The sequence below is a fragment of the Paramisgurnus dabryanus genome, chromosome 22, assembly GCF_030506205.2.
Source record: "Paramisgurnus dabryanus chromosome 22, PD_genome_1.1, whole genome shotgun sequence".
Taxonomy (NCBI): Eukaryota; Metazoa; Chordata; class Actinopteri; order Cypriniformes; family Cobitidae; genus Paramisgurnus; species Paramisgurnus dabryanus.
Window position 1 is genome coordinate 19373597 of NC_133358.1, and position 18583 is coordinate 19392179.

The window sequence follows — 18583 nt, forward strand, 5'->3', positions numbered from 1 at the left end:
CTGTTAAACAGAGTGCATCTAAGTTTTGGTCAGTAATTATTTCATTGATAATAGGTTCTTTATTGGTAAGCGATCTAATGTTAAGAAGGCCGAATTTTAACATTTGAGTTTCATCTTTTAGTGTATTGTGTTCTAATTTTATGTTAATAAGATTTGTACGAGACGAGGTAGACGGTGCTCTGTATTTATTTGTTCGAGGAACAGACACAGTCGAGATGTGTTGGTACTCTGGTAAAAAAGGCTCTATGTGCTGGGATATATGTGATCTTGACATGTCAAGGCAGCTAACAGACTGATGGGTAAGCCGATCTGTCTGTGTTCTCATCATACGATGAGAACACAAGATGTTCTGGCTCAGATTAATGAAGGTAATTAAATCCCTAAACTCTGATATACAAGCCATAGTTATTACTTTCAATCAAGGGCGCTGGAAATGGGGTGCTAAGGGTGCTGCAGCACCCCCTAATTTCACAGGATTGTAAATGCAACACAAATTTTGTTTCATTTATATTTATTCATTCATAGTGTCTGTTTACATCAAGTATCTTCTTGGCGTAGGCAGTACTGCCAAAAGCTGCATTCAGACTAGCAGCGACTAACAGTAGCAGAGTGGCGCAATCTCATTGATTTTAATGTAAGATTTGCGGAGATGGTTCTCACTGCAGAACACAACATCCAGGGGGCGGGGTTGGATTTAGATCCAACTCCTCCCACTTTATATACGTTGTTCCGTCAAATGAACCAGTATATTTGCGTTGTTGCAGCCTGCAATTAGTTGCAACCTGTGGTCGCCAACGTTTGCTCTTATCAATTTAAGTGTATGTTTGATTAATAATATAGTTGAGAAAGATTCATAATTTAGAAAGTATCACCGTTAGGTGTAAGGGGAGGTAAGGACACGTTGCAGACAGTGTGATATCACTGAATGGATTTATTTGTACATTATCCCACTTATTACACAGCTATTCCTATACAAGTAAATATAAAAACAAATTTATTTGATATCTTTTATTAGCAAATTTAAAAAAAAGTAAACCATCTACGAGGGAAACCTGTTTCCTAATGGCTGTAAGCAAAGACTCATTAAAGCAAGTTCAGAGTCCATACAAGATAAACATTCAATTTATTAATTTCTAAATAACATGCCATAGCCTATATATTTTAATAATTATGAATATTTATACTGTATCCATTCATAGGTCTTAAACTGCATGTGGTAAGATTATTCGTAGTAGGCTTACAAAAAATGTTTTACTCCAAAACATTATAGCAAAAAACTTACATTTCACCCTAAAGGCACTACTTTTATTGTAGTCATAAGTAAAGTTAGTTTTTATGTCAAAAGAATAACTTAATTTAATTACGACTTAATGCGGAAATGGTAATGCATAATGGATGTCATGTTCTGCAGTGAGGCACTCCTGGATTTGCGACTTCCGGCGACACGAGCGACATTGACAGTTGGTGACTGGATGGGGCGTGTCCAGTCGCGTGACAAAGTTGAGAAATGTTAACTTTATGCAAATTATGAGCGAGTTTCAGGAGCGACTACCAATGAGAATGAAGCAGTGGAGTTCACTCAATTGAAAAGTGACGAGCGACACACAGCGACTTGTAGATTAGGCTTTTGATGCAACATTCCTGGTTCAAATCCACCTTTTGCCAGCCTCACTATATTCCCTTTTCCTATCCGGACCTCTGTGACATCATAGCTGGTTACGGCCATACACACAGCACCTTCGACCTAAAACATCTTCCCGCGCCCCTGCTTTTAGTTTGAATTCGCTGGCAACTGGCATTTTTTTGTTGTTTGTGTTGAGTTCCTTCTGGCTAATCACACAGAGGGTTCACTTTTTATGCTTTACTATGCTAATTAATCTGTTAGATTAAACCCCAGTAAATGTGTTCAGTAAAACTGACATGGAAGTAATGTCAGCCGGGCCTAAAGTGACCTGGTGCATCACAGGACGTGCATCATGTGGGATTACATGTGGAACAGCCTTTTAAAAAAACTCAGAGGCAATAAAATCCAGCTGTGTGCTTACAGATGAAGGGCAGCCTTGTAAAAAGAGACTCTCATGACTGTAAATGAAAACGAGAGAGCATTTAAAAATAGAATTTAAATGTGAATGAAATGAAGAAAGCAAATGAAAGTGAGAAAGCTCTGTACTTTTAATAATAAATCTGAAGAGGAAATAAATGTACCGGAAACTGGACTGTGCTTATATTATAAAAAGAAGAATGGTTTTATTTATAGCAGTCAAGAGACGTGTCCAATCCATTCAATGAAAGCCAAAGTGAATGAATTACATGCACTTGAGTTGCTGCACATATGAATGAAAGGATCGGCCACTACACGTATCTATTCTTGTCTCATTTATCTAGTATTTGCAGTCTATACATTCATCCATCAATGCTACAAACTACTACAAACACATGTGTGGTTCATTATTTAACATAATATACTATATAATTTTTTATTGTATCAATGACTGTTTTTCAAAACCTAGTCAGGTGCCTACAGAGGCAGCATTTTGAGATGTAATACATTGACATAAGGGTTTTCACACCTTAATCATATCTTGTTTTTGGGCCAAAGTCTAAGGTTATTGAATGCAATGAACAAATATGTTTTGGGCTACATTCTGTCCAATTACAGTAGGTTGATATTTACATTAAAAGCTTATCTGATATTCTTGTGTGGTTCTAATGCAGATGGCTGGTCTTGAAGTTGGAAGGAAGATCTTTGCCATTAATGGTGACCTGGTCTTCTTAAGACCCTTCCAGGAGGTGGAGAGCTTCCTAAAGCAGTGCTTTCACAACAAGGGTCCTCTCAGAGTACTGGTCAGCACCAAACCCAGAGAGTAAGCGGTCCAAAAGTCTTCATACCACCTGTTTGCTATATAGCCTGATATCAGTTAAATATAGGACTCAAATAAACATCTTTTTATTGATGAATAGCAGTCTAGAAAACAGCACTAGAAGGATCTAGACCAAATTGACGTCTGTGTATGTATCTACTCTGCAGGACCGTCAAGATTCTCGACTCCGTGGACGGGTTGGGTTTTCAGATACGGGGGTTTGGACCATCTGTGGTGCATGCGGTTGGCAGAGGTAAGATCTTTGGAAAGACAAACGAAAGCGAAAAAAAATGGGCCGAGCTATAGGAAGTTTCTTCCTCGTGGCCTTGTACTGCGTTTTTGAACCACAGCAGGAGCTGTAGGTATTTGGCTGGACTGAAGCCAGACTTAGACGTTCATCACACACACTGTATACAGCTAGACAGGCTCGCACTTCCTGCTGTGTCCGAGCAGCACTCTCATCAAAACTTGGCGGGGATGTGTGAAGTAAGACAAACAATCCAGCGTGCACTGGCACTCCTGAAGAGAAGGAAAGATAGAAAGAAATGAAAGTTAGACGGCAGCACAGAGAGCAGGTCATAGAGGCGTCCTCATATTGCAAGATTTGTAATATTAAATGCTCTTTACACACAGATAGCGATAAAATAATTGTATTTAATGTTTGTATTGTGAACCTGTTTAAATTCAATGGCTAATTCTGGTGGAATTTGCTTATAGCAGGTTTAAGGCGGGGTGCATGATTTTTGAAAACACTTTGGAACAGGGAAACACACTTGTAGCCAATCAGCAGTAAGGGGCATGTCTACTTCTAACCGACATCGGTGCCTGGGTTGCGTATGTGTGGGGCAGAGTTATAAAAAGAATGTCCAGATTCTATTGGGGTAGGGGCGTGTTTGTTTAGGTGATTTCAAATATCACCATTGGCTTTCAGAGATCATGCACCCCGCCTTCAAAGGATTAGTCCATTTGCTTAAAAAATCCAGATAATTTACTCACCACCATGTCATCCAAAATGTTGATGTCCGTCTTTGTTCAGTGTAGAAGAAATTATGTTTTTTGAGGAAACATTCCAGGATTTTTCTCATTTTAATGGACTTTAATGGGCCCCAACACTTAACCGTTTTAATGCAGTTTAAAATAACAGTTTCAAAGAACTCTAAACGATCTCAAACGAGGCATAAGGGTCTTATCTAGCGAAAATATTGTCATTTTTGCCAAGAAAAATAAAAAATATGCACTTTTAAACCAAAACTTCTCGTCTTCCTCCGGTCCTGTGACGCGCCAGCGCGACCTCACGTAATTGCGTAATGCAGTGGAAAGGTCACGTGTTACATAATACAATTAAACAACAATTACAATTAAACAATAAACTTTAGACATTAATTAGTATCATTCTACATACAACAACGTCGGAACGGTCCTCTTTCTGGGGCGTAGTTTAAAATACGTCATCCGTGACCTCTTGACGTGATGACGCAATTACGCGAGGTCGCGCTGGCACATCACAGGACCGGAGGAAGACGCGAAGTTTTGGTTTAAAAGTGCATATTTTTTATTTTTCTTGGCAAAAATGACAATTGTTTTGCTAGATAAGACCCTTATGCCTCGTTTGGGATCGTTTAACTGCAATTTTAAACTGCATTAAAACTATAAACCTAGAATAAGTGTTGGGGCCCATTAAAGTCCATAAAAATGATACAAAACCTGTAATGTTTTCCTCAAAAACATAATTTCTTCTCGACTGAACATAGAAAGACATCAACATTTTTGATGACATGGTGGTGAGTAAAATTATCTGAATTTTTTTTTTTTTTTTAAGAAAATTGACTAATCCTTTAACTTAACATGCATGATTACAAAGAAAGGCTATGCTTGCATGTTGACCTGCTTCACCAGCTAGGTTTTGCTAGTGACCTAACCAAGCATAAATCAGCATACTGTATATGCTGGTTTGTTATGCAGGGTAGTGGCGTCCGTGCCCACGTTTAGAAGGTCAACATCTTATTCAAGTGTTTTTTCTCTGCTTAGTGGGCTGTTATAATAAGTGGGCTGTGCTTGCTTGTTCTTAAAAATCACATTCTGGCTGAAAAAAAAATACAGAGTAACCATGAAACGCGATTAAGAAAACATACTGTAGGAACCTTTCACAAGCGAATACTTCTAATGCAGAGCGATATTCGGTATTAGTCCCTGTATTTGTTTAAGAGATTATGCAAACAAACCAGATAGATCAGATTTAGTCTGGAATGCATTTTCAGCGATTAATTCTGAAACTTCAAATGTCTCATTGGCAGACAGCTTTTATAGGAACCACAGATCATTTACAACCAAACAGCTTTGAATCCTTGTGTTGTGTGTTTTGATTTCTGAAAAGAAAATGAAAACACATTTGTATCAGTTTACAGTCTATTACCTGCTGCAATGCGCAGATTGGAGCCTTAGCCGAAGGGTCCGTCTATGTTAGAGAGGCCCTAAATTTGGGGTTAAACTGTTTGTGTGTGATTTGCTTTGCAAACTGGCATGCGGTCATGAATTTTTCAACCACAGAGAATATGTGAGTAATTTTTCATGCTTTGCTTGTGCATTTACTGAGGATATCTATAGGTCTGCTTGTATATAAATGCTTGTTTGTTTATCAAATTTGTTTAGATTGAGCCACAACAAGACATCTCTCTCTCTCTCTCTCTTTTTCCGTCTCTTCTCATTTTTGCCACCACATTGTGTACACACTAATAAAAGCTTAGCTTCACTTCTTACCGAATACATTGACAGCTGCTTATCAAGGTCATTGTATTATCATTGCATTACCAGTGCAAAGGTTATAGGTTCGAACCCCAGGAACTACACATAATGCACTGTAAGTTGTTTTGGATATAAATGTAGTTTTTGTAGTCCTATTTTGTCATTCTTACATCTCTTCTTCTCTCCTGGTAGGCACTGTTGCAGCTGTCGCCGGCCTTCACCCAGGTCAGTGCATCATTAAAGTGAACGGGATCAATGTGAGCAAAGAGAGCCACGCGAGTGTCATCGCCCATGTTACGGCCTGCAGAAAGTATCGACGGCCCACGCAGGTAAGCTTCCCCCAGTCCCCTCCACTGTTCACGACCTCTCTAAACACTAAATCTCTATCTACAAAGCACATAAGAGAACCCTTTGTGATCTGGTCTGGGTCATTACCCAGCAATAATAGTCGTTATTGCTCTTTTTGGCAGAACCGGGCAGGGAAGAGGGCCAGAACGCCGGTTGGGGGTGCGAGGGTTATGGGTTAAGAAATGGGACCTGGAAGGGTTGTGTTGGAGTCTAATAAAGGGCAGAGGATTGAGCCAGGCTTGGCACAGGGTGGTAGGGTGCAGTGTGGTTGGCTGCACTCGGGTTTGGAAAAGAAGAGCGGGGATTTGTGGCCTACCATCCAAATAAGTCTAGCAGGAAAGCCCAAGTTGGCGAAACAGCAAGGGGGTAAGCTGGGGAGTCGGGCTCAGAGGTAGGGAAAGGGTTGTGGAGGTCTGCAAAAAGCATCATCTTTGTCATTTAGCCCCCCACTAAATGCTTCTTAGTAACCTCAGGCAAATGCTGTAATTAGAGCATGCAGTGCTTGTAAAAACTTAAATCCACTTCAACTATCGCTACAGCCCAAAATTAAATTTTATTACCATTTCATAGCACAGGAGACTTAATGGAGTTCTCATATTTTCATTATACTATTAAACTTAACTCGGATGTTTCTTCTAAAATTACTTGGAGGAAAAAAATGAACACAATTGTGATTGGTCACATACAGTAAGATGTAAGATTAATATGTATAGCATAGTCTAGATCAAGGGTCTCCAACCTTTTTGTAAGCAAGGGCTACAATAATGGATAAAACAATGTGGAGGGCTACTTTTTTGATATTGTGTACTCAAAACTGTTTTACTTGATTATTTTATTTTATTTTATTTTACTTGTTTTATCACCGTTAAAAATGTTAAAGGATAATTCCGGTATTTAACACTTTGAGTCTCATTTCTGGTTTGTTTTGGATGAACTACAGTGATGGACACTGAAATTTTGACAATGGGTCGTGTCTTGACTTTTTGACTCGTTTAGAAGCGTCTCTTGACTGCTTCAGAATGGAAGTCAATGGGCCATGCACAAACATGTCATTAAAACAACACTTAACGTTCATTTTCAAAACTGTGCTACTTACCGAGTGGTTCGTGGTGTTCGTTGATGATTAAAAACAAATATATCGGCGCAATGTATATTTTCAATCCCTGTTATTTGCTATATTGGAACTATTTTTTTAGATGCCTCACAACTGCGTATATACTTCCGCTCTATATTTGAGTCTGAAGCGTTAGCACACTCCCGACCACTTGATGGCGACAACCACTTTACCGTACAAGGACGCTGAAAGGAACTCGGTGTCTATCGTATAGACAGTCACAATCGAGCTCAACTTCAAACCTAAGGCTGGCACTGAGCCATCAAATATGGGAAAAATTTATTCTGAGAGAAACTGAGCGAAAAAACTACAACCACATGTAAACAGACCCCTTTTCCGTTTCCAGCGGCGGAGTGATATATCAGCGAGCAATGAGTCTTCCAAGAGAAGTCAATGGAATTTTACAAAATGCCAAATAAAACACTACAGAAACTGTATTTCGCTACACTACTTGTTTTTAATCATCAACGAACACCACGAACCACTCGGTGAGTAGCACAGTTTTGAAAATGAACATTAAGTGTTGTTTTAATGACATGTTTGTGCATGGCCCATTGACTTCCATTCTGAAACAGTCAAGAGACGCTTCTAAACGAGTCAAAAAGTCAAGACACGACCCATTGTCAAAATTTCAGTGTTCATCACTGTAATTCATCCAAAACAAACCAGAAATGAGACTCAAAGTGTTAAATACCGAAATTATCCTTTAACATACATAAAAGAAGCCAAGCTAATATAAAATATGTAATAAATAAATATTAAAATTGAGGCTATTAATAGAATGTGCTTTGGTGGGCAACTCACAGACTCTGAGCGGGCAACCTGGTGCCCGCGGGCACTATGTTGGAGACCACTGTTTTAGATAATATGTGACCCTGCCTGTAAAATTCAGGCTAACGTCTCATAATTAAAAAATTAGATTAAAACCACCAAATTGGATATCATTGATTTAAGTCTTTGACATGACCTTACTCAGGCAATATTAAAGATATCGCGGTTATATTTTCACATTATGTAGAATGAGGTTATGTAGAAATGGTATATCACAAAACATGACTTTAGCTGGGTTTTCACAGACTGAGTCACAAATGGTCATATTTGATATCAAAACTCTCAAGCTTGATTGTAAACTTGACAAATTTGGACACAACATTTATTCACTACAGGATACAGGAGACACATTTGAGACTCTCATAAGGTCTCATAAGGTCTCAATTTGCTTAAAAGTAAACGGTATTTTTAAATAGATCTTAAATGAAAACGTAAGGAGTGTCCTGTGGAAGTATGCCATCCACATATAAATCAAGACCAATGTTATAAACAAGTCTGAAAAGGTTTCACTGCTCCTTATTTCAGCAAGACTCCATTAAATGGGTTTACAACAACAGTGAAAGTGCGCAGGAAGACCACCAGAGGACCAATCAGAAGCCCACCGCAGGGGAGAACGGAGATGTGTTCGAGTGTAAAGTAGAAGGTGCTGTTACACACACACACACACACACACACACACACACACACACACACACACACACACACACACACACACACACACACACTTGACCTTACTCAGTCAAGATATCATGGTTATTTTTTACAGAAAGAGTTTATGTAGAAAACCGTAAATCACAAAAAATGACTAATGGGAATTTTTACATGATTAGCTCAGTTGGGGGGATTTGTGTGGTTTGGTAAAAAGCAATGTCAGGTTTTTATACTTTTTAGGAAATTACTGATATGGCAACAATCATATTTCAGACAGGCACGAAACAAAATGTTTATGAATTTCGCTCAGAATGAAAGACTGAAACTCAATGCATGTGGTGTGTGTTTTCTACAGAGGTCATGGATAAATTCAACACCATCGCCATAATAGACGGGAAAAAGGACCACGTTAGCCTGACGGTGGATAATGTGTATCTGGAGTACGGTGTCATGTACGAATACGACAGCACAGCTGGGATGAAGTGTCACGTACTGGAGAAAATGGTGGAACCCAAAGGCTTTTTCAGCCTCACGGCCAAGGTTAGGTTCACATGACTCGTACCTCTGACAGATACACCAAACATTGTCTCCGCTATAGAAGATCTGTTATTCAATTCTTACAAAAGAAGAAGAGACGAGAGATCACACACAACCGCTGATAAAAGCTGACAGAGTAGTGTATTAATCCAAAATGTGGGTGACAAATAAAAGACGTCTTTAAAGCTCCCTTATGTGGAATAAAAGGATGCACACTTTAAATCACAGTGCAGTGTGGAAACAAACAGAGAAGAGAGTTTCTTACAAAAATAAGCATGCAACTTTAATACTGTTATGTATCAGTGCTTCTGCTTTTTCTGTCTAGTTACATTACAGTACAGTTTGTAGTTTTGTAACAAATTTGTGCACCCATTTATCCGTGTTTTTGCAAGCCAAAAACAGCAAACGAAAGAGAATACCATTATATGAATTCTAATGTTAATGATTAACATTTGCTGGATTATGTTGCACCATCGTCTCATGTTTGATCCCTGCCACTTTGAATCATAAGCATCACGTTGTTTACAAAGGAGACGAGTCATATTTCTCCCCCCAAAAAATGGTTCTGTATGATTTACAGTCTACATTAATGAACCAACAGCTGTCAGGAAAACCATTCAGCGTGGTGCTGACAAGCACAAACGGGATCGCAGCTTGACGGTGACATTACAGCAGTGCTCTCTAATGTAGCTGTAATATATATAACATGTTTTACGTATTAAGAGACTCTTTTGTGTTTAATTCCCTTAACTGCCAGCAATTTCTGCTTTATTACAGACATCTGCCCGGGTAGGTTGCACTTCCCTTTGAGAGAACTCTCTTTAGATCAATTTTAAAATATCGCGGTGCTGTTAGACACATTACGTGGAATTGTAATGGTCACAGCGTGCTCTTAAATTTCTGGTCTCACAGGACGTTATGAGAAAATACTTCAATCATCATGCGTGCATGTTCACTGATTAGGAATGTACTTAAGGTGTGCCTTTACTGACCTGCTGTATTGTAAAGTAGATGCTGTAGTCTTTTTAGAGTTATAATCGATTTGATACACTCTTATAGTGCGTCTAAGGGCATTTAAGCTGATTTAGTGTAAGGTATGTAATACAGGAATAGTACAGCCAAAAATAAAAATTCAGTCATTATTTAAAGGACCAGTGTGTAGATTTTTTGCCTGTGTGTAGATCTAGTGGTGAGACTGTGAATTGCAACCGGCTTTTCAGTCCACAGCTCACCCCTCCCTTTCGATACGCGTGGTGAGAGACAGAGCGCAGCGCCTTATAACCTGAAAACCACGCCCACCGGGGAAAAACAATCCATCCGTCTCCATTGACTTTGTATTGCGAGAGGCTGCCTCCTTGTCATTTCTGGCTTATAACAAAAAACAGAATAATACCTAAAAGCTGCTATGTGACAGGATGTACTGCTAACAAGGCAAAAAAAACAGAAATAAGTTTTTATAAGCCGTCGACCCCAAAAAACGAGTGTTTAAATACACAAAAGTGGAAACAGGCAACTTTTCATAGTATTACTTTTAGTAGAACTGCACCCACTAGAGGGAAACGTAGTCGCCGATCCACTTTTTTCTCCTTACAGGCTGGGTTTTACAGCTCCATTAAAAGTAAATGAGAAGCGTTAACGCCTACGCTCTGTGTGAATGTAATGTTACAGTTTGTCAGTTTAGGGCTACTGTGAAAAAATTGATGGCGCGAAATGGGCGACCTCCATGTAAGGGGACCCGGTGTGTATGTAGATAAAAACGCCTTATTCTAAGGTAAAAACAATACAGTTCATGATGTAAGGTTTTTAGACACCACCGATAATAGTAGTTATGTGATTATATTGCATTTATGTGATTCTTCTGAAAGCTACACGGTGCACCTTTAAACCTGCACAACTTCCTGTTTTCCAAGAAGCTCAAGGAAATCTTCACAACATGTATTTTTATACAATAAAGATAAATAAAAAAGCAAAAAAAGCATAATTAACAATTAGGTCCGAATTTTCATTTTTGGATGAAGTGTCCCTTTAAGAAAATTAGGTTTAAATAGCCATAAGTGAACAACAAAGTTCAGCATGTCTGTTTTGGATAATTTACAAAGATTTCAATCTGCTTGATTTATGCTATAGTTTTGCTCATATTACCAATGTTACACCAGATGGATGTTCTGTCATTCTTCTGTTAATGTGAATCAAGCACACATGTTAATGTGCTTTGCCAGATCTCATGCTTTATGTGAAGAGGTTAGATGGAGAACCTTTTAGATGCGTGCGATCATGCATGTTTTATCATGCTCTTATATTTAGGTTCAGTACTTTTACTTCAATGGCATTGGATAAATTATCAAATGCATTATTTTCACAAATGTCACATTAGTCATTTTATTGGTATTTAACAAATTTGAATGTATTTCGCTGCAAAACCCTCTAAGTGCATGCAAGCTTAGAGGCAATGTCAACTTCTAAAAAAAGTCACCAGTCATTCTTTACCTTTCTGAGTAACATCTATGTAGCGTTTAATGAATTCTGCCAACTAACTGGTATTTCTAAATGGCCTGAGTCTGGGATTAAGCAAATTTGAAGCGAAAGTATTTGATGCCTGTATAATACGTGCCGAGAGCGTTCGATTAATATCATTATCTCATTTTTAACAAAGGTGGCGTTTTATGGCTTTCGTGTCTGAGCTCTTCATATCTCTCTTTGTGTGTGCCGTCAGATTTTGGAAGCCCTGGCCAAAAATGATGAGCAGTTGGTACAGACCTGTAGCCGAATAAGCACCAGCACAGATCTCATCCCTGAGGACCTGCAGATCAGATTCAGCGTTATGTGTGGAGAGAGACTGGATCATATCAACCGCCGAATCACCAATTACAGAAAGGTGAACCAACATACAAAATGCCTCTTATGGAGAGAAAAATAAGTTGTGCAAAGAAAGTCAGCACACTCTATGGTGACCACCATCCATAATGCAACATTGGTTGGTGACCAGCTGTATTGGATCTTATTCTTTATGTGAAATAGTTCAATTTCTTTGCTTGGCCTTTGGATGGCCGCGGCTAAGAAAGCTTTGTAGCACTTTTATTTGGGTTACAGAAAAGGAAACACTGCCGCCCTGTCGTTTTTAACACCAGCTGGCCTTGATTGATGAAATATGCAAGTCCACCAGTACCAAGGGAAACAGGCTTGTGCGAAATGTCGTTTTTATTTTCCATCAGCTGCTTTTATTTGGAGCAAGAAAGGAAAAATATGTCTGAGAGCTTATGACGTTCCCTTTGTATTTTCTCCTGAATCAACATCCCACTCAAAGCATTGGATTAATTAGCTGTTGCTTCGCTGGCTATAAATAGCTTCGTACATCCCGTTCCATTGCGTAATTTCCCTGCTGCAACATTCTCAGTGGGGTCTGGCAGGGTCCGGGCCCCGGACGTTGAAGCTCTCGGTTTGTGAAGCCTGGCCAGGAATGTGGGACTCCAGTCCCAGAGGATACTGCATGTCCGCTGTTTCCAGTGTTGCCCGGGCCGCAGTCTTACTCAGAAAGACTGGGTCATAATGAGGTTGTTGGACAAGAGCGAGGTTTAAAATAAATGCATGCACAACACCGCTGCTGTTCTCAAGGGGAACCTTGTGGTCTTGTTAGTCTCTTACTGATGCTTCTAATTTTTGGTTGCCTGCCAGCTAGTTAACTGTTTTCAAAATAGGATAGCTTTTCCAGCTATACCGAAAAGGGCATTTGATGACCCAAAAGGGCTCAGTAATGCTGATTTTGTTCTGGTCTGCTGAATCTCAGCTGGAGCCTCTTTCAAAAAGTTTGCAATTGAATTTGTTACAAGACAATCTCCATTTGTCTTAGTGCCTGTAATGTTTTAAAAATGAAAATAATGTATTTGTGACTATGTTCTGACTCACTTATCCCCCCCCTCTGCTCTTAGTTTTCGCGCGTTTTAAAGAACAGGGCCTGGCCCACGTTCAAGCAAGCAAAGACCAAGGTATCTCCTCTGCACAGCAGTGATTTCTGCCCCACCAACTGCCACATCAATGTAATGGAGGTGTCTTATCCCAAGACCACCACTTCTTTAGGAAGTGCCTTAGGAGTCCAGTTGGGCAACAGGAAAAACACTCTGGAAAAAGGAGGTCGTAATACAGAACAAGGTGAGGCGGTTTAAGTGCTTCTCATTGATACAGCATCCAACACATTCAGACATTAAAGGATTAGTCCATTTTCTTTAAAAAATCCAGATAATTTACTCCGCACCATGTCATCCAAAATGTTGATGTCTTTCTTTGTTCAGTTGAGAAGAAATTGTGTTTTTTGAGTAAAACATTCAAGGATTTTTCTCATTTTAATGGACTTTAATGGACCCCAATACTTAACAGTTTTAATGCAGTTTAAAATTGCAGTTTCAAAGAACTCTAAACGATCTCAAACGAGGCATAAGGGTCTTATCTAGCGAAACGATTGTCATTTTTGGCAAGAATAAAAAATGTTCCCTTTTAAACCACAACTTCTCTTCTTCCTCGGGTCCTGTGACGTGCTAGCGCGACCTCACGTAATTGCGTAATGAGGTGGAAAGGTCACGTGTTACAGGAAACGCACATTTGCGGACCATTTTCAACAATAAACTGACACAAAGACATTAATTAGTATCATTCCGCATACAACAACGTAGGAACGGTCCACTTTCTCCACACTTGTAAACACTGGGGCGTAGTTTCGATACGTCATCCGTGACCTCTTGACGTGATGACGTATTACGCAAGACAAGAAGTTGTGTTTTAAAAGTGTATATTTTTCTAGATAAGACCCTTATCTATGTCTCATTTTGAGATCGTTTTTGAAACTGCAATTTTAAACTGCATTAAAACTGTTAAGTGTTGGGCTCCATTAAAGTCCATTAAACTTAGAAAAATCCTGGATTGTTTTCCACAAAAAACATAGTTTCTTCTCGACTGAACAAATAGAGACATTAACTTTTTGGATGACATGGTGGTGAGTAAATTATCTGGATTTTTTTTTAAGAAAATGGACTAATCCTTTAAATCATTATGTATTTTATACTGTATATTAAAACTCATATTTAATGTATCTTTCTGGAACCCTGCTGGTTGGCGCGATCAGGCAAGCTAAACCCAATGGTTTACGTTCAGCATAGCATCACCAGCATGGCCGCTCCATCAGGACACAGAACACAGGCAGAAGGTCACGGCCTACGTTTTCTGCTACGGGAGGATGACCTGCTCACCATGGACACCTACCACAAACTTCTCAACAAACTTACCACTGTCGTCAAAGAGATGGAGTGCTACGCCACACAGATTCACGAGTGAGTCTGAACCACCAATAAGAAAAAATTGCATTGCTAATTTTAGCATAGTAATCTAAGTAAAGATTGCATGAAATTATCTTAGTATTTATCCCATTTTGCTTCAGTGACAAGAGTGGTCAAACTGGCATGGACATCGTGGTTTGTGCAAAACTTTTGCAAATAATCTTTTCTGATCTTTTCTGAAATTTGACATGGTCAGTGTCACAGATTTGCTTTGGATTTAATTAGTTTCATCTTACAGGAGCAGTTTCCCAGGCAGGGTTTAGATACAATTAGGACTATAAGTAGTTTTACAAACATTAACACATTTGACAAAAACATTTCTTGAGACAAAAAATGGCACAGAATATTTTAAGAAATGTCAGTACAAGCTGGTTTCAGTTAAGACATCTTAAACATGCATTTTAGTCTGGGACTAGGCTTAAGCCAAGCCTTGTCTGAGAAATGGTCGCTAAAGTAAAAATATATACAAAACTTTCCAAAAGATCCTAGAAATTGTTTCATTTCCAAGCTTCAATGTGGCCTCAGACTTTGATACCAAACCAAATATAATGAATTGTGTGTAATTAAACCGTAGAAAAATAAGGCTACTAACCAACAGCTTTACCTTGTATATTATAAACGTTTTGTTTAATTAAAATCTTATGTTTTAGCATGTTTTATGTCATAAATTTGCTTTGGGGGGCCACACAGGGCACAAGTGGGGGCCACCATACACAAGGGGGGCCGCACTCTGAAAAATTTTGAGAATCACTGGATTAAGCCCTTTAAACAGTTGCAAGTGTTTTTCTCAGTTTTTAATGCATTTAATGCTTTTTCTCAGGTCAACATTGTTCCTATATTAGTTTTGGCTTGTTGATGAATTAAACATTTAAAGGTTAGTGGCACATATTTATTTATAAAGGCTACAATTCTCTCTTGGCAGCGAGACATTTATCAAAAGTAAAATCGAATCACGTCAGAATTTGCGTAAATGTCCTAAGACGTGACAATTCGTTTAACCCTCTGGGGTCTAAGGGGTTTTTAGGGCCCTGGGGAAGTTTTGACATGCACTGACATTTGTGCTTTTTTCAGTTGCTTAAAAACATATTAATGGCAAAAGTCTCATAACACTGTGTTCATCACAAACTGGGCTACAATATCATATAATCAACATGTATGTACATGTTTGTATTTTTGAGAGAAAAATGTTTATGCGTGGTTTTTGAAAAAGCAAAATTTTTAAGTCACTGATATAACTCCACAAAACTCATTCTTAACATGTTTCCCAAGACTTTCCAAACTGGATCTAGTAGTCTAGAGTTTTTTCTTCAAAATGATGTGAAAATCATATGGCCTACTCAATCACATAAAGCAAGATATTGATTTACAATTTCTAAGACACTTTTGCTTGAGAGAGGCCGTATGCGTGGAGGCGGGAAAGCTCCTGAATAATCAGTGATTGACAGCTGAGAGACAAAAGAATTGAATAATGAGCCTTGTGGGGATGTTCAACAGGAATGTAACTACCTCTGTAGTAAAACCATGATAAGGTTTACTTTTCAATATAATGTAAATACACACACACATTATATATATATATATATATATATATATATATATATATATATATATATATATATATATATATATATATATATATATATTTCTATTGAAATATTTTCTATTCATTTCACAAGTATAAGTTACCTTTTAAAATCCATGGTAGCCTAATCCTGGTAAAGATACTGTTTGGCCATCGTAAAATGAACACACTTCAACACAGGGTTAGTGTTTGGTTGGCCAGCGAGAGGTTTACTTTTGTGCAGTAAAAAGCTCAAAAGAACAACTGCCTATCGTTGTCTGGACTCCTATTTGTGTTTTTGTAATCATTATAGTAGAAACACAACCAGGGACACGCGTGATAAACTTATCAATGTTTGTTTACAGCCACCGCCATTACCTCACGTGTTGATCATGAAAGCAGTGAATGTGTGCACATGCGAGTGATCCTGTGTTTAATAAACTTGCTGTGCGGAGATATGACGCAAATAAATAAGGATTGTACTGTTTGCAATCGCGTATTTTATAAGAATACCAAAAAGCGCGTCGAGTTTCCTGACTCGCGTGTTTGTGTATGTGCGTTCCCGTCGCCTCAGCTGTTTGACGGAAGACAAAGAAAACACTCGCGTCTGGAGAAACTGACACACATCCGCAAGTAAATAAGGATTTATATGTTGGACATGGATCCCGTCACACTGACGAAGCACACACACTCGCGTCTGTCTGGAGATTTAGGCGCGAGTAAACATGTGAGGTGTGCAATCGCATCTTTTATAATGATACCACAAAGCGCTTCAAATATGAGGCATTGTGTGTTTGTGTGTGCGTTTGGACGTCGATCGAGTCACACACGCGTCTGGAGATAACTTTAGTTACAGTCACGAGTAAACAAGTAGATGTCATGTTTCCAGCACTCGGATTAAAACTCAACACAGCAGTGAATGGCTGGCTGCAGAGACGGAATGGAATGTCCATTGACTGTGGGGTTGACTAATGAATATGGATGATCTCTGCTCTTTTCTTCAATGGAGCGGGGCGTGGCTCATTATAGATAATGAAGCAACAGAAGAAAGACGGTACATCTCTCTCTTCTAATACAGTTAACAACGAATTACAATATTTGTTTTCGATTTCACTTACATCTTCCAAAAGCAGACATTCCAAGCATTATGTAGACATTTATCTTTTGTTTATATGACAAATATTCGTTAAGTTACAGTTCATTTTTCTGACGTGTTTCTGAAAGGACTTCACTGAGTGAGAGAGAACAAAACGCGCATCATGTTTATTTTCTTAATTTTGCGAAAAGCACAACATGCTGTTTTTATTGGGAGTGGACAGAAAAAAACTAGACAATTTTACGTTTTAAATGATGTATAAATCATATCTGTATGTCAAAAATCAGCAGAGTTATCTAAGTCTCTTTGGGGAGTGATCGAAAATTAAAGAGTTTGCGGCGCCCGCGCCGCAGCCGACCCCAGAGTGTTAACTTTGTATCTCTCTGCGGGGCAATCTTATAATCTCTGTGCATTTCACATGACCTAACATCTGGAATTTGCATTATTGCTCCTACATCTGTGTGTGTGCGTGTGTAATAGAGGGTGAGTTACTTCCTGTCTGAGCTGAACTGTTGATGGCTTCATTTTCAGGAAGCCCATTAACACTTTGAAGCAAATGGGACACTCTGAGGTCAGCCCGCGCCTTTCAAAATGAAAAATAAAAATTTCCACAAGTGCACAAAACTCAAGCCTCACGCTGTGAATGTTACTTTCACCAAATTATTTGCAATGTATCTAAATGACTACTAATCAGATGAAAACATGACCTATTGTGTGTTAATCTTTTATTAAGGAATCTGTGACAGCATCTGAGATTGCATCATTATATAGACATCACACAGTCAAATTCTCCATAGACATATAGGGCAATTACAGCCGGTCTTGATCTGCATTGGGGGCGGCACCTGTTTGCTGATGTTGCCATATGCTTGTCAGTGTCGATTGCTCTCTGCATGTGTGGAGTGTGCTTATTGGCAGGGTTGTCCTTGATCTGGTGGGAAATAATGACCTTTCTTGCAGCCCTGGGCGAGAGAGAGTGTCGTAATGGCTGCCTGGAGGCGGTTGTCAGACAGCCGCCCCTATCATCCGGCAATAATATGGGAAAATAGTAGCAGAGTACTGCAGCTCAACACAGGCACCTTTAGAAGCCTCTGGCTTAGGAAGACCATTGATCTGTACTGTTGGGATAGACTGGAGAAAATAATAAAATAAATGAAGGGATATCTGAGTATTTGTACCTGTTGCTTTTTACTTATCTGCTCTTTCTTACTTTTAGGGGCGCTTTCCCGGACATGGCTTATCCTATTCCCAGACTAAATTGCATGTTTCAGGTGCCTTAATTGAAAAACATCTTGCACTGACAAATTTTAAAGGGACACTCAGCTTTTTTTGAAAGTATGCTCATTTTCCAGCTCCCCTAAAGTTACACATTTGATTTTTACCTTTTTGGAATCCATTCAGCTGATCTACGGGTCTGGCGCTACCACTTTTAGCATAGCTTAGCATAATCCATTGAATCTGATTAGACCATTAGCATTGTGCTAAAAAATAACCAAAGAGTTTGGATATTTTTCCTAT

At 38.9% G+C, this 18583-nt stretch overlaps 1 protein-coding gene across 3 annotated transcripts in view; it reads left to right on the top strand.

Annotated features, from left to right (window-relative positions):
- Positions 1-18583, top strand: part of prex2 (phosphatidylinositol-3,4,5-trisphosphate-dependent Rac exchange factor 2) — a 169340-nt gene that overhangs the window by 85296 nt on the left and 65461 nt on the right. For all 3 annotated transcript variants that reach the window (XM_065258097.2, XM_073813102.1, XM_065258098.2), the window contains 8 exons: positions 2716-2864; positions 3029-3114; positions 5796-5932; positions 8422-8539; positions 8903-9087; positions 11798-11959; positions 13011-13230; positions 14198-14402. In XM_065258097.2, coding sequence (XP_065114169.1) covers positions 2716-2864; positions 3029-3114; positions 5796-5932; positions 8422-8539; positions 8903-9087; positions 11798-11959; positions 13011-13230; positions 14198-14402 — 1262 coding nt within the window. The remainder of the gene's footprint in view (positions 1-2715; positions 2865-3028; positions 3115-5795; positions 5933-8421; positions 8540-8902; positions 9088-11797; positions 11960-13010; positions 13231-14197; positions 14403-18583) is intronic.